The following is a 23,586-nucleotide window of genomic DNA, read 5'->3' as shown; positions in this document are numbered from 1 at the left end:
ACTCAACAAACGGACCTCGACTGGCTGGCTGGGCCGCGGCACTGCTCCCCGCTGGCGGGTGAGCGCGGGTGGGTTAGTTCACCTCTCCACACCTCAGCTTGCTCTTCTGTAAAGTGAGGGTGACGGTCACAGTACTGTTTCTCTGGGGTTACCGCGAGGCTGGGGCAACACGGCCCAGAGCCTGGCCCAGGGTAAGAGTGCAACCAACATGGCCGCTTATTATCGCGATTCGTCTCGTATCGTTAGTTCCAGGAGCCGGGGGCAAGGCCTGGCATTGTTGGGCACGGCACTCTAGGAACTGCAGGAGGCTCCTGAGAAGAAAGGGCCTCTCCCCAGCCTGCGACAGCACTAGCACGATTTTCTTTCCGTGGCCACAACAGCTGAAAGTTGTGCCTTCTATTTCTGGAGGTGCCCTGAACATTAGTGACCCAGAGACTGGGCCAATTTAAGATTCCACGCCACATCAGCATCTAAACACTGGGGGGGACTCAGACAGCAGCTAGGCCAAACACTGCCACTCAAGATGTCACTGGCCGGGAAGCCTCATGCAAATGTTTCCCGAGCACCTTCTGGGTTTGCTGAGCACCTCCTTGCACAAGGCTTTGTATATGGCACTGTGGGCAGTACAGAGTGCAAGCATGTTTCCTAGTTCTGTGGGAGTTCCTGGATAGTTCTGGAGACACCCACGGACCTGAAATTGCCACCCGTGATAGGAACACTGACAACAGTAAGGTGGCAAGTGTTAGGGGCAGAAGGGGGAAAGGAGGACCCCTGGCAGGAGGAGGGGTCTCAGGATCCTCGGGAATGAGGAACTGTGACCTGGTTCGACAGCTCCAGGCTTGGGCCTGACCTGGCAGGTGCTGGCCGGGGCAGCAAAGTTTTGCCTCCTATCAGCCCTGGCGATCTAGAACCCACGGAAAGGTTTCCCTGATGCAGGACGGAGAATGACCTGGATTATCCTGAGCTTCCCTCACTGACTAGGTCTGGAAACATCCCCAATCAGCAAGACAATGAACTTAAAGGGACAGTCCTCCAGATTTGAGGGGGGTGGGGGGCGGAACTGGAGCGTGTTGCAAAGCTTTAGGAAAAGAGATTGTTTGGGAATGTAAAGACCCAAGACTCAAGCTGGGTTCATTCTTATGTTCGTTCTTTTGCTTGGCAATATTCCCTGTGCCCTGTGCTGGGTACCAGGCCAGTGATGAACCAGTCAGGTGCATTCTTGGCCCCATGGAGCTCACAGCCCGTGACTTCCAGGGACAAGAAAAGTGGGCAGGTGAGGCCAGCCCCTGTCCCCCACCCCAGGCTGATGACTTCTCCCTCCTCTGGGTTCAGAAGACCCATGGTCTACCTTTGTCTACGCCGGGTCCATCTCCCCACTGGACTGAGCCCCTCGAAGGTAGGACTGAGTCGCATTCACTTTGCAAGTGACCAGAGGCTCTGGAGTCACATAGACTTGGGTTTAAATCCTGGCTTAGACCCAGGTTTGGGGTGGGCTAGGGGGACCACTCCCATTCCTCCAGGGCAGGGGCCTCTGCTAGCTACTGGCCTGGCATAAAGGCTCATGTTCTCTCTCTCTCTCTCTCCCTCTCCCCTCCCTCCTTCCCTCCCTCCTCCGGAGCTGTAGGTTTAAATGCAGGATCTCAGGTTCCAGCCTCAGGGAAAGGAGACACCTTGTCCAGGTTCTGTTTCCACCCATTGTTGCCCGAAGCATTGTCTTTCTTCCATGGCCACCTCCTCCCCACTCAAGTTCCTCAGCCCAGCCTGCAACAGCCCCTCTCACCCTTGTCCGAGCACAGAAGGGAGAGACATTTGCTGTCTTGTCTTTTATTTCATTTTTCAGCCATGTGACTGTTCTACAAGGTAGTGCAAGGAATACATCCCATTTTACAGAAGGGGAATCTGGGGCCCAGAGAGGTTGAGGGCCCAGCCCAAGGTCACAGAGTTTGTAAATACCTCAGTGAGGACCGTAACTCGGTTCTCATGACTCCCCTGCCAATGCGCTTTGTACCTCCCTGAGCTGGTTCCTAAGGCCCCGGGCACGGTAAGCAAGTGTGAGAAAAGAGACTTTCTGAAAAACCAAGATGCCTTCAGAAGTTTTGCGAAGGGTAGATGAGGTTCTTTTTCCAGGCTTGTTCTGGAACCACAGACAGGCTGGTTCTTTCAGGGACCAGCAAGAGAGTTCATGATTTGCCCACCCCAGTCTGCAGAGACAGGTATAAGCATGGGTGCCCTTCAAGGCTCTCTTTGGGGGCTGAGCTGACCCAGGCCCCGGGGCCCTCCCTGAGTAGGGGGTGGGGGGGCTGCCTTCCCTGCTTCGTGGGGGGTGCGCTGCTGGCCACTTGTCAGAGGGAGGGGTGGTGGCAGGGGGCACGGAAGGACCCAGTAAGGCCTTGCAAGGGTGGTGGGAGGGTCAGGCCCAGGAGCAGCTTCCGGCGGCTGCATCCACAGAGGATTCATAATCTAATCTGAACGTGAACTTCGAACCCTGGCTTTGCCTGGCCCCATTCCACCAAGTGCCGGTGGGCTCCCCACTGTGACAACCAGAAGCTTCCCAGTCAGCTCGCGAGTGGGTGGAATGTTCCCCAGGTGAGGACCACTTCTCCCCAGCTCGGGTCTACTCTCTGACTCTGGCCATGTGCTTTTGCTCATTACTCCCTGGCTTCTGCGTGCCGCCCCCCCCCCCCCCCGCCACCGCCCCACCATGGAACCAGAGACTCCCCCGTGGCCACGTTCCTACGTGGATTCTCATGTGCTGTCGAGCTGCTTCCCCCTCTGGGGTATCCTAGCCTGTCACACAGGAGGCACTCAGAACGGGGTGCCGTGTCGTGTTGGGGCCAGAGGGACTGACTCTCCACCTGCCCCATGTCGGGCGGCATCGGGAAGAGAGAGGACACGGTGATTAACTTTGAATGTCATGTATACCTGTGGCTCAGGTATCCTGGGTGCCGTGAATGGAAAGGGGTGGTAGCGCCCTTGGAAGGGGCATCAGGTTGCTCACTGGCTGAGGCCTGGGCGAACAAGTCCCCTGGGAGACTTGATGAGAAGGAGGCAGTCAGACGCTCTGCCTGGACGACTGGGGGCAGAGGCCCAGGGAGGCAGGACTGTGAGGGACTGAGCCAGGCGGCCTGTGTCTTCACGCAACCACTCTCTCCTCTCGGAGCCCTGACTGATGAACTGGGGAGGGGAAGGTAGCATAGGTTGCACAGCCGGGCCAGCCTAAGGCCAGGATGCTGGCTTAGTATGCAGTAATGGGTCCACCTTTGCCATTATCCTTCATTCTGTTCATCATTTGACAATAACTTCATACCCATCATTAGCCCCATTTGACACATGGGTAACAGAGGCTTAGAACCTGAGGCTGAAAGTCACACAGCAAGGAGGGGAGACCTCCAGAACAGAATTCTCCCTGGGGAGGGCCCAGCCTGCAGGCGGTGATGGCCAATGGCTGCTTTTGAGCGCAGGAGAGAAGGTCAAGTGCTTGCTTCTCTGTGCCTGTGGCTCTGGGCCTACAGACACAACCACACTGTGTGGGATGGGCCCAATGCGAGGAGGAGACAGGGGTTCTGGGTGGGCCTCAGCCTGGTGGCTTCTCAGCTAAATACCAGCGTCAAAGGGAAGAGTCTGCCACGAGGCCCTTCCCAGTGCAGTTGAGCCAAACGTGAGAAGCAAAGCCCAGGAAAGGAGGGGCAAGCTATTCTGGGGGTCACAGTAGAGCTTTTGTTTCAGGCCAGGATGGTAACTTAAGACTGCTGGTTCTCACCCCAGAATCAACCCTGGAGAAACTATGGAAGCCAAAGGGAAATACGGATTCTAGGAAGTAATAAACAAACAACTGCGAGAACACGAGACCAAAGCCTCTTTGAGCAGATCTGTGGATCTGTGTTGGGGGAAGACGGAGGCTGCCCAGCAGAGGCGGTCGGGGAGCAGATTCAGCAGTAGGATAGCAGATGGGAGAAAAACCTTCCCGAATTCTGCGCTGACCAATCCCTGCCATCACCTTCGGGCGATCGCTGCCCGCTCCTTTACTCATGAAATGGTGACAACAGCCCTACTGCGATGACGAAAATAGGTGGAGGGGCGCCTGGGGGGCTCAGCTGGTTAAGCGTCCGACTCTCGCTTTCGGTTCAGGTCACGATCTTGCAGTTGCACGGGTTCGAAGCCTGCGTGGGGCTCTGCGCTGACGGTGCAAAGCCTGCTTGGGATTCTCTGTCTCCCTCTCTCTGCCCCTCCCCGACTCGCACTGTCTCTGTCTCTCTCAAAATAAATAAATAAACTTTAAAAAAAGAGAGAGAGAGAGAAAGAGAGAGAATATGTGTTCATGGACCTCCTCTCAGTGAAACCCCAAAGCTACTTTGTTAAAAAATCTGGCCTGCTTTCTGTGAACCATGCTTCTCCTTAAAGGCTTAGCGATGAGACCCTGCCTGTTTCTGCGGTGACTGGGGCGCCCCTGCTACTCATGCTTGCCCTTCAACCCTTAGGGCCTGACCCAGCTGGCCTCTGAGGCTTCCCCCAAACTGGGTACCAGGCAGAGTGGCTGATACCACGAGCACTTGAACAGGGCAAAGTCAATCGACACTTGGAGAGACATGTCTTAAAGAGGCAAGACCATGCGCTGAACGGGGTATTCCAACTGAAGCACGATCCTCAGAACAAAATGGACCATTTTGGCGTAGATTCGCAATATAAAACAAGAACAAGGGATCATGAGAAAAAAAGAACAGATTAGTAAATTGGAAGATCATTTTGAAGAACTCTCTCAGAAAACAGCAGCAAAAGACTGACAGACAAAAAAAAAAAACCATAAAAGCTAAGAAATGGCAGCTAGAGGTACAAGTGGTGGCATCTGATAATAGGAGTTGCAGAGGAGAGAACAATATAAAAACTGAATGGAAGGAATATTTGAAAAAGAATAATGGAGACAGAATTTTCTATAATAAGTGAAAGATGAAAAGCCTTGGATTTGAAAAGAGCTCACAAAATAGTGCAAAACAGGAGAGATAAGAAACCCTGCAGTTAGACACATTAGAATACAATTTGAGAATATCAAAGATAGAATTATACTTTCTTTTCCAGAGAGAAAGAAAAGATCCCGCACAAAGGTACAAGAGCCAGATGGCCATCGGACTTCTCAACAGTAACAGGCACTGATGTTTTTGAAGTTGTAAAGGAAAGAATTTTGAGCCTCGAATTTTGTATCTAGTGAAAGTCTCATTGAGATCTGAATAAGAAACTGTCCTCAGATTTACAAAGCTTTAGAAGGTTTGCTACACAAAGACCCAATTTGAAACCGCTTTTAGGGGAAGTACTCAAATAAGAAGAAAAACAATGCCAAGAGAGGCTTCAAGAGATAGGAGAAGTAAAAGTGATCAGATATCTTGGTAAAAAGATTACTACTGTCCTCAAAAAGAAAAAGAAGGCTTGGACAAATAAAAGAAAAGGAGAAGACACATTCATAAGAACCTAGAATGAAAACTGTATAATTTAGGGGCATTTGGGTGGCTCAGTCCATTGGGCTTCTGACTCTTGGTTCCAGTTTGGGTCATGATGGCAGGGTCGTGGGATCGAGCCCCGGGTTGGGCTCCATACTGAGCATGAAGCCTGCTTGAGATTCTCTCTCTTTCTCTCTCTCTCTCCCTCTGCCTGTCTCCCCCACTTGCACTCTCTCTCTCGCTCTCTAAAAAATGTATAATCCAGACTGTGTGGGCTGAGGAAGGGAAATCAAAAAGACATAGGAGAGTATTACAATACTTGTCATGATAGGGGGAGCTATAATTACCGATTTGTTTTTCAGCCATGGACAGAGATACATAAACATGACTAAGGAATGGTGACTGCCTGGGAAACAAACATAGAATGTATAACTTTTCACCTAACAAAAGAAAACCTGATCTAGCCAATGGAAAGCTGGAAAGGAGAAAACAAAACAACAAACAAAAAGTTCAGTAAATGGAAAACATAAAATAAAATGATAGTAGAAATAAAAATAGCGATTATAATAAGAGCAATTACAATAGATGTAAATGAAAAAAGCTAATCAAAGCACGAGATTCTCATATTGGGTGAGAAAAATTAATAGTTCAAGCCCTAAAAAGACACACTTGAATTTAAAAGCATAGAAATATTGAAAATGGAAACATGAACAAAGATATACCAAGAAAATAAAAGAATTAAAAAAGATACACCAGGCAAGTGAACCAAAATTAGCTGAGATAGTAATCTTAACATCTGATAAAATAGAAAGTAATGGAAAAAACACTGTCAGAGACAAAGAAGGATATTAAATACCAGTAAAAAGAAAAATAAGCAACTAGACATAGCCATCATGAACGTATAGAACTTACTAGTAATACAGTTTCAAAGCACATCAAGGAACAACTGACAGCCACAGGAAGAAACACACAAATCAACAATTGTAGAAGTGGGTTTCATTGCAATCATTTTTGAAACTGATAGATCAAGTAGAGAAAAATAAAGCAGAATATGTGAAGAACCGAATAGTATAACTATGAAGACTGAACTTACATCATACAAGCTTGAAGTGACATTGCTCTCTCTAGAGAATCCTGCACTGAACACATTCCTTGTAGGCAGAGGGACCATTTATGACCATGAATAGAGGCCATCACCGTGGTCTCAATAAATTCCAAAGGATCAATATCATACAGACTGCTTTTGACCATCACGAAATAAAAGTAGAAATAAAAAAATAAGGAGCTAAAACATCATATGTATTTGGAAACGAAGTAACATATTCTTATTGAGTTAACTCTTGGATTTAAAAGAAAATTATGGGTCGCTTGGGTGACTCAGTCGGTTGAGTGCCCGACTTCAGCCCAGGTCATGATCTCGCGGTTTGTGAGTTCAAGCCCCACATTGAGCTCTGTGCTGACAGCTCAGAGCCTGGGGCTTGCTTCAGATTCTGTGTCTCCCTCTCTGTCTGCCCCTCCCCTGTTTGTGCTCTGTCTCTCTCTATCAAGAAATGAACATTAAAAAAATTTTTTTACTAAATAAAAAATAAAAGAAAAGCATAAAGGAGTATAAAAAATGTTTAAAGCTGAAGATATGAAAATACTACATATAAAATTTTGTAGGATGTGGTTAAAACTGTGTATAGGGGCACCTGAGTGTTTCAGCCAGTTGAACATCTGACTCTTGATTTCGGCTCAGGTAATGATCTTGCAGTTTATAAGATTGAGCCCTGTTTCAGGCTCTGCACTGACATTTCAGACCCTGCTAGGGATTCTCTCTCTCCCTGTCTATCCATCCCTCCCCACTCATGCTCTCTCTCCCTCTCAAAATAAATAAATAAACTTTAAAAAACTGTATATAGAGCAAACTTTATATCTTTAAACATGTTTATCAAGAAATAAGAAAAGTTAAACATAACAGGCTTAGCACCCAGCTCAGGAAGTTACAAAAAGAGGCACAGAGGAAAACAAAATAAACAAGGAGGAGAGAAATAATTTAAGAGGACAGAAATCAATGAAATGGAGAACAACAGAAGAGATTAATGATCCAAAAGCTGGTTCTTAACAAAGATTAATAAGATAAATGGATCTTTAGCAAGGTCAAGAAAAACAGAAGGAAGACACAAATAAATTCAGTATGGAATACAAAAGGGGAAATAACCATGAGCACAAAAAAGATTTTAAAACAATTTTAAAACTTTACCTTCAAATAGGTACTAGTAAATTTGAAAACCTAGATGAAACGTAAAAAGGTCTAGAAAAATATAGAAATCCAAAACTGGTGCAAGAAGACACAGAGAAATTGAAAAGGGGGCCGAAGAGCCCCCTCCCCAAACCATCCAGACTTAGATGAAAGCAGGACTTCTAAAGGAGAGGAAAGCCTTCTCTAGGCCAGCAATAACCAACTAAAAAATGTAGTAAAAGTAAGACACCATTCACGACAACAACAAAACCAGGAAGCATCTAGAAAATAATCAAGATTATATGACTCCTATGCAGAAAACTTAAAAATGCTAGTAAAGCATGGTGGATAATTTGAATAGATGATTTAATAGTATAAAAAGTCAATATCTTCCTAAGTTAATTTGCAAATTTAATCCAAATTCCAGTTGGGTTTTGGAAGGATTTCATAAACTTGCTTTAAAATGATCTGGAAGAATAAAGGTCCATGAATAGTTCAACCTTGAAAAAGAATAGTTCCCTTGAGAGTACTTGCCTCATTAGATACTAAGACATACAAAAATGCCATATTAATTGACACAGTGTGGGAAAGTTCAAAAACAGACAAACAGATTAAAAGGATAGAATAGTAGGCTGAGACACAGACCTTAACATACAATAAATGGAGAGAATATAATTGCTTAGCAAGTTGATGTCATGAAAAGTGGCTTCTTATATGGAGAAAAATAAAATGATCCCTCTCTAAAACCACACACAAGGTAAAAGATTCCACATACATAGAATCGGAAAATGTAGGGAAATATATCTGTAACCTAGAAGACTGGAAAGACATCTTCAACAAAACTTGAAAACACACCAGGATTAAGGACTTCTAGTCAATGAGGGGGCAAAGTTAGTAGATGGCAGGCTGAGAGAAATGTTCAGTCTCTAAATCCAACACGGGTTGATATCTTGGACATACAAAGAACCACTGCAAATCAATAAGAAAAAGAAAAGACAGCTATACCAACAGAGAAAAAGGGCAATGGCTATGAACAGGCAATTTACAAAAGAGGAAACTTTAAATGTCTTATTAAAACAACAGTGAGGCACCACTGTTGGACTGATGAAGATCAGAAAGCTGAATAACACTAGGTGTAGATGAGGATGTGGGAATCAGGGATCCTCATGCACTGCTGGTAGAAGTGTAGACCATGGCAGTGCTGGGTAAGCTGCAGAGTATGCATACCCCTGTGAGCCAGCAATTCCATGTCCTGCTGTATATTCCAGAGAAATGTTCACACAAGTCCAAAGGGGAAAGGCATAAGAATAGTCATTGCATTTCTGATGGCGGGGATGGGGGTTGGTTAGAGGCAAGCTGGAGGTTCTTTTCTGGAGGAGTAAGTAGGCAAAGGATGTGCAGGATGACCAACTCATCCTAGTTGGACCAGGATTTTCCCCATTTTATCACTTAGAGTCTGTGTCCCAGGAACCCCCTGGGTCCTAGACAAACCAGGCTGGAGGAACACCCTAATATGTGTTGGATGAGCCCATAGAGTACTGAGCAGCAGGTAGAAGCAACAGATTAGTGAGGCAATGTGGATGGAACTCAAGAATCTTACACAGTGAAGTAAAGTAAAATCTATTTAAGTAACATTTTACTTTAACAATGCCATTTAAGGAAACAAAATTACGTACTCAAAAATTTGTGTCAGAACACACAAGAAACCAAAAGATGCACGTTAAGCACATTAGTATGGCTGTAGATGGAGGGAAGGAATATGGGGATAAAAGAGAATGACACATCCACGATACATGCAAACATACATCAAAACCAGAGCACGGTTGTAGGAACACTGAGATAATGCACCATAAGCAGGGGCACATGATTTACTCGACTCTCTAAGCCTGAGGTTCAAAAGAACCTTTTGGGGGAATCTCTCCCACCGTGTCTCCCCGCGGAAGTCCCTGAGAAGGATCTGGGTGGAAGGGAATGCGGGGCCAGTGGGCTCCTCGGTTGGGGCTTGAGTTGCTCCCCGGGGCATCTTACCTCGTCGAAGTCAGCCACATCTTCACGGTTCTCCAGCACCCGGGAGTAGAAGGACTGCCCTGGGTGGGGAAAGAAAACAAGAAGCTTGGGGTGAGACTTCCCCACCTGGCAGTCACCACTGCAGCATTTCGATTCGCACAGCACCAACCAGGGGCCCCAGGTCTTGTGCTGCACTCTCCAGGATGTGGCAAGTTCCCGTGTTGTCTCCCCTGACCGCCTCAGGAGCCCTGCGACACAGGCCTAACTGCCATCAGCTCCATTTTACAAGTGGCAACACTAAAGTAAAAAAGCCCCCGGGCTGGTCAGAGGTAGACATGAGAGGGGACCCGGGACTCTTTTCTCCACCTTGCCGCTATCCCGGTGGCTTTCTTGGCCCTTTGCTGTCCCCTTGGCTCTGCTGGCTCTCCCTGGCCTGCGGCTGTCCTGAGCAGAAGCCTGGTCCCCGGGGCCGTGGGTGCCCTGCCGGCCGGCAGCCGCCTCTGCGACCGTGTCCGCAGCCAGACCCGGGAGCTGCTACGCAAGCCAGACCCCGCCACAACCAGCCACATCCCACAGCTTCTTGCCCCCAAAGCCAAGGGCCTTCACCTTCCCCGGCTCTCTCATTCATGGTCCCGTGGGCCTTGGACCGGAAAGCCTCTGGGTCTTTCTCCGCCATGCCGCCCCCTCCTTTCCCCACCGGCCCGGGTACTAGCGAGGGTGATATGGACCCACATTTTCCCAGCACCCCGGCACCCCACATCCATAAGCCACCTGCCAGGGCAGAAGCAAAGCTGCCCGCCCTTCTGGCCCATCCAGTCAGAACCGGCCCTGTTTCCGGAAGAACCGTAACCGGGAGAGAAGGAGGGCAGGTTGGGGGGCCTGGGGAGGGCGAATGTGTGCGGCGCATGGGCCAGCTCGGTTTGCTCTGAGAAACGTTCACTGGAGTCTACGATGTACCAGGCTATCCCCTGGAAACTCAGGATAAAGGGGTGGATGAAATGCACATATGGTCTAGTAGGAGCTGGAAGAGGCTGCCGGTTCAATGCCACAGAACTCATACCGCAAGGCACGATTTTGTGTGAGCTAGAGAGTGGTACAAGCAGGGAGGCTAAATATTGGTTTTTTTGGGGGGGAGGGTTGGTTTTTGGTGTGTGTGGGGTGGAGCATGTGGGAAGGATGTGTAATTTCTGAGGAGAAACCCAGAGATAGGGGTATTAGAAAGAAATGATTATCGTCTGTCAATTGCACACCAGCAGGGGGGAAGAAAAGGTAGCATGTGTAATAACAGGATCCTGTATACAACTCCCACACCCCAAAGACCCAAACCAAGGTATTTTATCTGTGAATACGCAGAGATCTCAAACCATTAGAAATGGTCCCCTCGGGCTAGCAGGGGGAAGAAGAGATTGAAAGCAGCATACTTTGACCTTTCACCATATACGCTTAAGTTCGAATTTTTTTTCCATGACTGTGCTTTACTTTTGAAATTGAAAGAAAGATGCTTTTATTTTCTTAAAAAAATGTTTTTTAATCTTTATTTTTGAGAGAGAGAGAGCGCCAGAGTGTGAGTGGGGGAGGAACAGAGAGAGAGGGAGACACAGAATCCAAAGCAGTTTCCAGGCTCTGAGCTGTCAGCCCAGAGCTTGATGCGGGGCTCGAACTCACACACTACAAGATCATGACCTGAGCCGAAGTCGGATGCTTGGCGGACTGAGCCACCCAGGTGCCCCCCCCCCCCGCAAAAAATGCTTTTAAATCCCCGCCAACCTAAATCAGTGGTCCATGTCATTGAAGGGCTGTCTCAAGGTTGAATTCAGCCCCCCACTCTGAGGCCTAGTTCTGGTTGTCACTGAAGGGCAAGTTGGGGAATCAGGAGAGGACTTGGCAATGGAGAGGGGGTGCATGCAGTGACCCAGCATGGCCAGCACCAGGCCACGGGGTACTGGAGTGAGTCCCCTCTGACCCTGCACTGTGCTGGACTCAAACCCCGGGAACCACTTCTCTCCCCTGGCCTTGGCTGCCTCACTTCCAGGATAAGAGGGTTGGTACAGAGATCTCCAGGGCCTGCCTGGTTTTTAGGAGCCAGTCTGTAGCTACTCCCTGACAAGAGGGAGGCTGGGGGTGTGATGTCAGAGGCAGGTGCATGGTCTGAGGAAGAATGTGTGTGTGTGTGTGTGTGTGTGTGTGTGTGTGTGTTTGGAAGATGGGCATATTGGGGAAGGGTTGCATCTCAGATAATGAGGAAGAAGCTGTAAAGCAGAAGCTACAGAAAATAGATGTGAAGTAGACAGATGGGAATAAAGACTCTTTAGCACTAGCTAGGGACAAAACAAAACAAAAAACCAAAAAGAAAAATCTTAACAACGAACCCCAAGGCAGCCAGGGGAGGACAGGGAAACCTGAGAGATGGTGCCTGAGCTTCTTGTAATTTTCCCCACAGGAAACATCCAATATAAACGGAGAATCGAGTGAGCATATGTGTGCACTGGGGCTCCCCCAAGGACCCGCCTCTCTGAATAATCAAAGGCCTCTTCATCCTAGAAGATTGTAATGAGCCTGTACCTGGCGGTATTCAAGGGTTTCCCGGAGCGAAAACCAAGCAGCCCAGCCGGAGCAGAGGCAGGGAGGGACAGTCCAACATGTGCATGAAGCCAGGGAGGCTCAAACCCATCCCTGCTTGCGTATTTCCTACAGCCTTGTTAGAGACGACGTAAAATACGGTGACATTAGCCACTGCAGAATTTATACATCAGGGCTCTGTTTCAAAATGCAGGAAAACCTCACTGCTTCCGGCTCTGGGGATTTAAATGTAGTGAATATTGTCAAACAGGATGAGCTAAATTCTACCTCTAGATATTAAAAAAAAAAAAAAAAAAAAAAAAAAAAAAAAAAAAAAGGTTTGCTAAGACAACCGAATCAATTGTACAGGAACAGAGTGCCCTTAAGCATTTTTGAAACGCCATCTTTTAGGAGGGTCTGTACAAACGGTGGCAGGGATCATTCCTGGGGTCCTTTGCATTCATTAAGACAGAGCCAGGGACCTCTTGTCACCCCTTCCAAGTTTTCAGTGGGGATTACTAACCCTGTCTCTCCTTTCAAGCTCATTTCCACTTAACCATCTACTCCATTCAACACCAATCCGGTTGACATTTCAGCTCCATTTTAAATGGCTTTGAGACAAAACCATTTAAAATCCCAATATCCAATCACCTTTCTTGCCACAGAGAAGATTGAGAATGAGGCTTGGGAGAAAGAAAATAGCCTGTTCCTTGCAGCAAGGAGGCTTTGCGGATAGAGCGAGCAGGAGATTAGGTGGGGAAAATTGAAGAGCAACCTCCCTTCCTTCGGAGGCAGCTGCTCCTGGGATAGCGGAGCTGTCTGGTTTGGAAAAAACTCCTCTCTGAGTCAATAAATGAAGGTTGAGTGGTTGACTCTGTGTTCACAACTATAATAAGTGCCGTGGCATCAGATACACCCAGATGGAGGGACTCAAGAGTCCAAAGCTTAATAAAAGTATCTGGTATGTCATTTGCCTTGGAAAATATCCCTCCTGCACTTCACCGAGATGAAGGTGAGCTCAATTCTTGTCTCATTTGCAGGATGGAGTGCTCTGCTAGGCTTTCATGTGATGCCACTTACGGGTACAAATGCCTCATTGGCACTGAACAGCTCCCTCTTCCAGACAGTTGACCTTGCTAGAGGCAGACCTTGAGAAAAGGCAGGTATATAGGGACTGGGTTGTTAGCTGGGGTGCGTTCAGTCACTCCCACGTGCCAGGGGGTCTTCTCCTGTTGTGTCAGTGAGGCCATTCGGCCCTGGAGGAAGGGGCGGGGATCTACAAAGATATTTCGTACTGGGACGCTGACTGAAGAAGCTTATTACCATCCGGGAGGCGGACGGGTCAGACGCGTAAAAGGCTACTATACAAGGCAAAATGTCATCACTGGCGTGCACAAAGTATGAATAAAGTGAGCCTACAGGAAAAGGAGCAAAGAGCTCAGCTTAGCAGATCAAGGAAGACATTGGGCATTGACTCTGGGGAGACGGGAGAGAGAGAGGGACGTCCAGGCAGAGAGGACAGTGTGAGCGGAGAACGGAGCCCTGAAGGAGCAGGACACAGGACAGGCGAGTTCTGACGGCGAAGGGGAAAATGAAAAGCATCACCCCACCTCGGGGTGGGATGGTGGACCATCTAAAGGGGAAGGAGAATGTCCTGAGGACAAGCTTCAGGGACATCATGGCCTGTACCCATGCCTGGAGCTGGCGGTTCCACCCCACGGAGTCTTAGAGTTATCATCTATAAACTGGGGACAACTGTCCTGGACCAGCCTGCATCCTGGAACTGGAAACTGAAACTCAGTAAAGCGTCAAGTCCCTTACAAGCACAGGGGGTCACAGGATAGTGGTAAGGCTCTTCGGTGAGACATTCTGAGTTCAAACCCCAGCTTTACCCCTTGCTAGCCATGCGCCCTTGAAGAAGTTAGCCTCTCTTCGTTAGTTTCCTCATCCCTAAATTGGAACAAAAGATAGTACGTAGTTCATCACCCAATAAAAAATGGCTATTATTCCATTAAAGGGTCCTGTTTTTCTTTTTGACATTTATGTCTTAAATATAAAAATGGTCTTTTCTACTGTGAATCACATTGTGTAGCTTTTTTTAGTCGTCTATAATCAGAAACAATTTTCTTCCCAAGCTATGTAATATTTTTCAAGTTTTAGATATTTTAGGTATGATTAGCTTCTTTTTTTTTTTTTTTAACAAGGTACAACTTACATTCACAGATCTTAAGTGCACAACTCGGTGAGTTTCAATAACTGAATACATCTGTGTAATCATCATACAATCAGGATATAGAACATCACCATTTCCTCAAGATGTTCTCTCACCCCGTTTTCCAATCAGTCTCTACCCTCCATAAGCAGCCACTGCTCTGACTTCTATCACCAAAGGTTAGTTTTGCCTGTTTTAAACTTTATATAAATGGACTTATACAGAATGTACTTTTTTGTGTCTGGCTTCTTTCAGTCAATGTAATATTTTTGTGATTCATCCATGTTGTTGATGTATCAGTAATTCATTTATTTTTATTACGGGGTCATAGTCTGTGTGTGAGTATTCTTGCCTTGCTAGTGATCTTAACGTTCAATGTTTCAGGATTAAGTAGGATATGAGCTGGATTTTTTAAAGTTTATTGATTTATTTTGAGAGACAGAGAGAGAGAGAGCAAAAGCAGGGGAGGGACAGAGAATCCCAAGCAGTCTCCATGCTGTCATCATGGAACCTGAGTTGAAACCAAGAGTCAGATGCTTAACCAACTGAGCCACCCAGGCACCTCTAGCTAGCTGGATGTTTTTTGTAGTTACCCTTTATTAGACTGAGGAAGTTCCGGGGCGCCTGGGTGGCTCAGTCGGTTAAGCGGCCAACTTCAGCTCAGGTCATGATCTCGTGGTCCATGAGTTTGAGCCCCGCGTCGGGCTCTGTGCTGACAGCTCAGAGCCTGGAGCCTGTTTCGGATTCTGTGTCTCCCTCTCTCTGACCCTCCCCCGTTCATGCTCTGTCTCTGTCTCAAAAATAAATAAATGTTAAAAAAAAAATTAAAAAAAAAATAGATTGAGGAAGTTTCCCCTTACTCCTAGTTTGCTGAGCGTTTTTATCATGAATAAATGTTGGATTTTGTCAAAAGCTTTTCTGTATCTGTTGGTGGTTTTTCTCTTGTATTGTGTTAATATGGTGAATATGTTGATTAGCTTTCTAATTTTATTTTTCTAATGTTGATTTATTTTTGAGGGAGAGAGAGAGAGAGAGCAAGCAAGCATGAGCGGCAAAGGGGCAGAGAGATAGGGAGACACAGAATCTGAAGCAGATTCTAGACTGTGAGCTGTCAGCACAGAGCCTGACGCGGGGCTTGAACTCACAAATCGCAAGATCATGACCTGACCTGAGGTCGGACACTCAACCGACTGAGGACACCCAGAAACTGATTAGCTTTCTCATTTTAAACAAACCTTGTATCCCTGGGATAAAATTCACTTGTCATGATGTGTCATCCCTTTCGTGGATGGCTACTCAACTGACTAATATTTTGTTAGGGATTTTACATCCTTGTTCATGAGGGATATTGGGCTCTAATATTCTTTTTGTATAAGGTCTTTATCAGGGTTTGGTATCATAAAATGAGTTACAAAGTGTTCTTCCTTCTCTATTATCGAGAAGTTGTGTAAGATTAGTATTATTTCTTCCTTAAATATTTTCTAGAATTCACCAGTGAATTCTATCTAGACCTAAAGCATTCTTTATGGGAAAGCAGTGTACCATCACAATCGCCATCATTTTTATTTTAAATTTTATGTTTTTAATAGATCCTGAACTATGTGTCAGTTTGGCAAGTGTTTTTTTCAAGGGATTTGTCCATTTAATCTGAGTTATGGACACTTATTGAGATACAGTTATTCGTGGTATTTTCCTATTTTCTTTTTAATAAAATGATACCCCTTTTTTCATTCCTAATATTGGTAATTTGTGTTTTCTTGGGGTTTTTTCTTGATCATTCTTGCTACAATTTACCTATTTGTTTTCAAAGAGTCAACTTTCAGCTTTGTTGGCTTTTTCATTTCCTTTTTTAAATTCTCTTGGATTTAATATTTTTTTAGGTTGTATTTATTTCTATTTATTGAAATCTAATTCACAAACCATACAATTCACCCACTTCGAGTGTACAATTCAGTGATTTGGGTACATTTACAAAGTTGTACAACATTTACCATGATCTAATTCCAGAATATCGTGCCCCCCAAAAGAAAGCCCACACTCATTAGCCGTCATTCCCCATTCTCTAGCCCCAGTCCCTGGCAACAACTCACTTACTTTCTGTTGTTATGGGTTTGTCTATTCAGGGTATTTCAAGTACACTAAATGGATTCATTTGATATGTGGTCTTTTGTGTCTGGCTTATTTCAATTATCATGATGTTTTTAAGACTTGGGTTTAATTTGATCTTCTTTCAGCAGCTTCTTAAGGCAGAAACCTAGACCATTGATGTTGGACTTTTTTCTTTTCTGCCATAGGTATTTAAGACTATAAATGTTGACATGTTGTATTTTCTTTATCACTCAGCTGGAAATGTCTTATAATTTCTCTTTGGTTTACTTCTTTGACCATAGGTTATTTAGAAAGGTATTGTTTAATTTCCAATTATTTGGAGCTTTTTAACATCCCCTATCGTTATTAATTTCTAAGTGAATCCCATTAGGGTCAGAGAACATGCTTTGTGGGATGTCAGTCTTTTGCGATATATTGAGACTTATTTAATCACCCAGCATATGGTCTATCTTGATGAATGTTCCATGTGCATTTGAGAAGAATGTGTATCTTTCAGTTTGGGGCAAAATGTCCTAGAAACGCCAATTAGGTCAAGGCGGTTGATGGTATTGTCCAATGTTCTATATCCCTAATGATCTTGTCTGGTTGTTTGTAATTATCTCCTGTAATAACACTTTTCTCTCAACTGTGTTCCGTAAATAATGTGCTCTCTTAAAATCACCAGCAACTCGGCGAGCCAGATTTGGGTTATGCAGTCCCTGGGTTTCCGGCAGGGGAAAGTTGTCTCTTCTCTTTCTCCCATTTCTCAGCCAGATGGAGGCTCCAGCTACTTCCAACGCTTTACTTTCCACGAATCTTATTCAAATATAATTTCCACCTTCACTCGTGTATTTCCCCCTGCCCCATCCTATTAACACCCAGGTACACACAGCAGAAACTCAGCCTTGTGTCAGAGATTCATCAGAGAGGCAGGAACAGGTCAGGGATAATAAACCCCATTTCTCTGGCCCAGCTTAAGCCTATACTTCCTTGTAGGTGCTCCCTCGAACTCTCACTTTGCCGTGTAACTAACTGATGGCCCCAGTTCTTATTATTCAGACCCAGGCACCGAGGCAAAGAGAGGGTGGTGTTTCCCTTCAAGCCTAGAACAGTGCCAGCCACGCACTCAGCAACTGCCAGGTCTTAGGTTCCCCCATTACCGTGCCAGATTAGAGGAGCTTGCGGTCCTAGTGATCCACAAACTGCACAGAGTACCCGCTCTGTGCCAGGCACTGGGCATATAATAAAGCCCGGTGGGAGAGTGACTTTTCACATTCTTAGATGGGGTAGAAATATTGTTAAAGCTACGGTCACAATTTTATCTTAAACCTTGGCTTAAAAAAAAGTAAAGCAAGCGAGTGGAAATTGATTCCCAACTAAGCCAATGAGCCCTTCTGCTTTGGGGAGAAAAAAAAATAAAAAGTAGAAACAAAGACAGTTGAGCCAGTATCTCGAGGGTGGATCAGTCCAGGCAGGAAGTAGACAAGGACTGAAGGTAAAAAATGATCACATGACACTCTCCGTCTCAGGAGACCCTCCTGGAACTGGCAGTGTGAGAAGCATTCGGACAGCCCGGGACAGAGAGCAGAATCCTTGTATTTGCATAAACCCTACAGCGTGTAGAGCCTTTCGTGTATATCACCTTTTTCACTTGACCCCAAAGCAGCCCTGTAAGGACTCAAGCATATTTCACCCTCTCTTGACCTTCAACGTACCCCCTGGGTTCCCACACCACTGGGCTCTATCCGCCTTCTGGGCACTCACTGTACTAAATCGGATTTCTGGCTTCCTGGAGGGCATTTTCACTAGAATGGCTGACAGGCAAGTCTATTCCTCTCTGTGCCCCCTGCCCCCAAACCCGCTCTTCCTTCCATGCTACCCTGCTCCATCAGTGGCTTCACTGTTCATCCAGGTACCCAAGTACGGAATCCAGAGCCACCCTCGCCCTGCCCTCTTGCTCACTACCAACTCACTACTCCTTCTCCGAACCAATGTCATGGCTTCTCTCCAGACCCACAGCCTCCTGCACCACCCACCATCTGTACCACTGCCCCAGGTTCCTCCCTGAGGCTCCCGGCCTGGGGTCCTGGCATCCCGAATGTCCTTTCAAAACCAGATGTCCCCATCCCATTCTCCTGCTAAAAGCATCATCGACTCCCATTCACTTACAAAGCGGAAGTTTAAACTGCACAGTGTGATACTGAAGACTGTGTTTGCCCCCAGCCTCCCCACCATGCCACTCCCACCCCACCCCCAGCAAACACTCCCAGCTCCCTCAACCCTCGACAAGGATCCACACCGTCACATCTGGACTGATATTAGCCCTTCTGCCCGGAACGGGATCCTTTGTAGGTTTTGTCCGGAACTCCTGGTCTGAGTAGGCTTCCCTTGCCTCATGCTGCCTTGCACCTGTACCTCCCTTTCCAGAATACTCATCATGCTGCTCATGGTGACCTGTGCCATGACTTGTCTTTGCCTGGAGGGCGGGGACCACGTTTTTCTAATTTATTGCCATCACCCCACTGTCTAGAATCACACTTGGCACATAGCTGGCCCTCACCCAATATGATCCTCTGGATGAATGACAGAATGAGTGAATGAATGATAAAATACTTGATTTACCAAACACGTTAGAATGTAGCTTTCAGGGATGCCTGGGTGGCTCAGTCAGTTGAGCATCCGACTCTTGATTTCGGCTCAGGACATGATCTCACGGTTCCGAGAGTTCGAGCCCTGAGCCTCATGTCCGGCTCTGCACTGACAGTGAGGAGCCTGCTTGGGATTCTCTCTCTCAGTCTCTCTCTACGCACCCCCCCCTCTCAAAATAAACTTTAAAAAAAAGTAGCTGTTAATGAACTGGAAAAAATTATGACATCGATGAGACAATTAGAAATTTGATAATATTAAGAAATTATTCCTTTTTAGGAAAGATGTAATCTGTGGGTTAAAAAAGATCGAGTCTTTGTCTTTTCAAACTATGTACTGAATATTTACAGATGAAATGGTGTGGTGTTTGGTCTTTGCTTCCAAATAATGTGGGGTGTGGGAGTGGGAAAGAGAACAAACAGAACCGGATTGGCCAGGAGTTGATGGTTGTTAAGACTGTGCGGGGAGAGCTTGGGGGCCGAGGCGCTACATTCCCAGCTCTTGCATGTATTTGAGACTTTCCATTATAAAAAGTTAATAATAAAAAAGGGACCAAACACAGCCACGGGAATCGGTGGGAGAGATGTAGCATTTATGTTATGAATAAGGGTGGATCAGAGAGCCAAGGAAGACGTACAGTTCAGGGGAATTATTTGCAGATCGATTCTTGAGCGCATTTCCAGCAGCATTTTTGCTGAGGGTCTTTGCAGCAGAAGACAATTTAATGGTCATTTCCATATCATGAAAACACACTCATCAAAGCGGGAGAAGCCTGGGGAATGTTCAGTGCACTCTGCCTACATTGGCTTGCTCTGGGTGGGAGGGGGAGGACATTTGCCACCTGGAATTTAGACAGAGGAGATCTGTCCCCACCCCCAGGTGGTGAGGGGCCTGTGTGTGCTGGGTACGATGGAGGATGTGGGAGGCATAGCAAAAGCACGAGCTGGGTCCACAGCCAGCCGTGGACCGCAGAGGCTGTCCTGAAGGTCCCCTCCAATTGTCCCCTTCAGCGGGGGCAATGCCCACCCCCTCGTGGGGGGAAACACCTATCCCACAGCCTCCCAGAGAGGAGGCACGGGGCTGGGCCAGAGTGCACATATAGGCCCAGGCATCCTGGGAGTGGCTCCTAGGCCTGGGGGCACTGAGGTACCCTGCCTCCTTCACCAGGGGTAGCAGAGAAGTCTCCAGAGAGAAGTCGTATTTATTCTCAAAGAGGGAGACCTCCTCCATTTTAATGGGGAAAAATCTAATTTGGAGTCCAGGTGGTCCCTACAGCCAGGCCACCTTGTCCCCAGTGCCTAGGCCGGGGCCCCACCCCCTCCCAGCACGCTGTCACTCACCTGGCCCCAAGGATCCTGATTTATCTCCCTCCCCGTCCACTTTCCTGCACCCTCTGCTCCAGCCGAACCTGTGGCTTCCCAGTCAGTGCACTTAACTGGGATTTCCTTCCTCTGGCCTCTGGTCAGTCCCTCACCCAGAAAGTCTTTGCCTCCAGCCAGGACCCTCCCTCAAGCTTCCTTCTGCATCTCCGGATGTGCTCCAAGTAAGCTGCTATCCCCTGAACAGGCTGCACTTCCTGTCCCACAGCGAGGAGCGCCTTGGTCCTCCTGAGGACAACATTTCCCCATTATGTCTGCACACGCTTCTGCTCCTCTATCCAACAAGGAGACCCTGGTTTGCCTTTTAAGCCCCACCCTGTACCATGTGTTGTAGGCAGCAGTGTTTAGAGAGAGCACGGTCTGTAAGGGGCGGGGGCCATGTGCGGCCCTTTGACATCTGACCCGTGGGCTGGAGCCGGACTCCCCAGTGTTTGCTAGAGAATGAGGTCAGCCTCCCTCTGGGGTCCCCAAAGCCCCTCTGGCCTGGGACATCAATGGAGGGTTCTTGGTTCATAGCTTCTGAGGCCTCTTCCTATCCCTTGGATAGAAAGCTGGGGTGGGGGTGGGGGGCTCACATTTGGGGACATTGAACCCAAGAATGGCAGTGCCACTGTGGAAGATTGACAACCCACTAGTGAGTGAATACTCAAAGACAGGGGCTGTTTCATACTCATTTGGGTGGTGGGACCCAGTGCTTAGCATGGGGCTCAGTTAGGCTAGCTCAGGTGGGACCCCTGTCTTAAAGGTGCTCAGACACGGGTGCAGCATCTAGAACTGGGGCGGTTTCCAGAATACCAAGTGCCCTAGTTGAGCTGTGGCAGGTGTATGCACACAGTACCACAAGGGAGGGGGAAGGCTTCACAGAAGAGGTGACATGTGAGCTGGGTCTTGAAGGGTGGATAGAATCAATGGGAGTCTTCAAGAGGGAGGGCGGGAGCCATTTCGGGCAAAAGAAATGAATGTCTCAAGGTCTGGAGATATACTGGGCTTGTATCTTTGGGGAATCGCAGGAAATTCAGAGTTACAGGAATACAGTGGGGGGGGGGAGAGGAGGAGAGAGAAGTCTCTGGGCCGAGGGGGAAGCCTTGATAAAGCAGACCTTTATCACCAGTTCTGGTGAATTAAGTGGAGATCAGACCCAGCCCCCAGACAGCACCCATCTCACACATCCAATCCCCAAACCCGGTGTCTTGGACAGAAAGCTCAGGGACTTGTCCCAGGCAGTCTGTCACCATTTCCCCAGGTTTGGATGGGCTGAGTACTGGGCACAAGGTTGGACTAGTACTGGGCACCAGGTCATCTGGTCTACCAGGGATGTAGAGACCCTCCCGTCCTGTGTCCCCTGGTTCTGATGGGTGCCAAGAACTATTTTAGCAGTTGAAAAAGGACAAACCCCAGGTGAATACTGTTTCTCTTTGAGTAGCCACCTGCCATCAAAATGGTTCCTTTCTAGGCACTCCTGATTCTGGCTGCAGTCCTCTGAGTTAAATTGGGACCATTGTCTCATCTTGTTCATGGGAGGCCAAGGCTCTGGGACTCTGGGGTCTGCGTGCACCACTGGGACCGGGGGCCAAGCTTTCTGGTGTCTTCTGTCTGACCCAATGGACTGTAACTCCGGCAGGCAGGGGCTGTGTCTTCACCTCCGGGGTCCTAGGCTTGTCCACAGATATCAGGACGGCCAGCGAATTAATGAGTAAGGGCAGGATCATGTTAGGAGCCGCCGTTGGGGTAGTAAAAGCTAAGAGCTGGAGACAGGGCTGAGTGGTGAGCACTGTGTGAGCTTGAGGGTGGGACGGCCAGCTGACCCAGTGGCAGGGACAGAGGGATGGCCAGGGACACAGCTGGTGCTTGCCCAGCGGCCACATGGGAACAGGGGTCTCAGGGGCGGTCTGCTCCGGGCCTGGATCATCTTAGCCAGGGGGTCCCTACGGAGCAGGGGCCACACCCAGTTTGCTTGCTCCTGGCACAGGTCGGGAAGCCCTCAGATGGGCTCTCCTCTCCTCTTTGTATCTCACAATGTGCCCTCTCTCCTGCTCTGGGCAACAGAAGAAGGAAATCGGGCTGGAGAAGAGAGGACTCAGGATCCCGTAGCTGCCCCAAGCAGCACTAGAATGGGCGCCTCACAGACATATCAGTCATCTGAATGCTCCTTCCTTAAATTCTTCCAACACCTGTTGTTTCACAGAAGCAACCTGGTGAGGTTGATATTATCAACATGCCCATTTTTAAGATGGGGAAACTGAGGATCAAAGAGGCGAAGGGAGTGGCAGAATCTAGGTACGACCCAGGGCTTCTGATTCCATATCTAGAGCTTTCTCCACCATAGCCCCATAGGGCTCCTGGGTGGCACAGCACAGAAAATCAAGCTATATTTCAGCCAGGTCATCTGGTCTACCAGGGTCACTGCCGATAGACACAATTCTCTAGGGTTCCCTCACCCAAACTTTGAACTTCACTCAAGGGATTAGGGGAACTCGGGGCCAACATCTCCCTGTGGCTTTTCTCCGGTTTCTCATTTCCCCCTGCAGCTGTTTGCCTGGACACCAGTGGTTGCCTATGCCAGGAGGTGCTGTGGAACATTCTAGATTGGGCCGGTTCCTCTGAATTGTTGTTAGTGTTGGTCTTTTAAAGTATCTATGGTTGTCAATGGCTGGCTGCAGCAGAAGAATGGCTGAGACATATCTGGTTGTTATAAAGGACTCTTTCTGGAAATCTCCTTGTCATCTGCCTATTCCTGCTGCCCAGCTCCTTCCCCAGAGCTCCGTCTCTGGCCACCTGCTGCAGGTACAGAGCGTGGAAGTGGATCTCTCCACTCAGTCCAGAGGGCACAGGTTGCAGAGAGGCAAATTCCTGTGTGGTCAGTTGAGGCTGGAGGGCCGGCCCTACTGCTCAAAGAAAAAGGTGGGCATCAGATAGGTAGGGTGCTCACCCCCAGCTGACCAGGAAGAGGTAAAGGGGCTTGCAGGATTGAGCAACCAGGGCCGGGGGTGAGACGTCTCAGTCCCTCCACTGATGCCGTGCGGATCTCTCTACAACTGGGCCTTG

The 23,586-nt window shown here is 47.8% G+C and overlaps 1 protein-coding gene across 4 annotated transcripts in view; it reads right to left on the bottom strand.

Moving 5' to 3' along the window:
- Positions 1-23,586, bottom strand: part of OTOF (otoferlin) — a 92,415-nt gene that overhangs the window by 67,136 nt on the left and 1,693 nt on the right. For all 4 annotated transcript variants that reach the window (XM_049652444.1, XM_049652443.1, XM_049652442.1 and 1 more), the window contains exon 2: positions 9,679-9,737. In XM_049652444.1, coding sequence (XP_049508401.1) covers positions 9,679-9,737 — 59 coding nt within the window. The remainder of the gene's footprint in view (positions 1-9,678; positions 9,738-23,586) is intronic.

This window comes from Panthera uncia (assembly GCF_023721935.1).
Source record: "Panthera uncia isolate 11264 chromosome A3 unlocalized genomic scaffold, Puncia_PCG_1.0 HiC_scaffold_12, whole genome shotgun sequence".
Classification (NCBI taxonomy): domain Eukaryota; kingdom Metazoa; phylum Chordata; class Mammalia; order Carnivora; family Felidae; genus Panthera; species Panthera uncia.
This window is presented reverse-complemented; position numbering and strand designations above follow the sequence as displayed.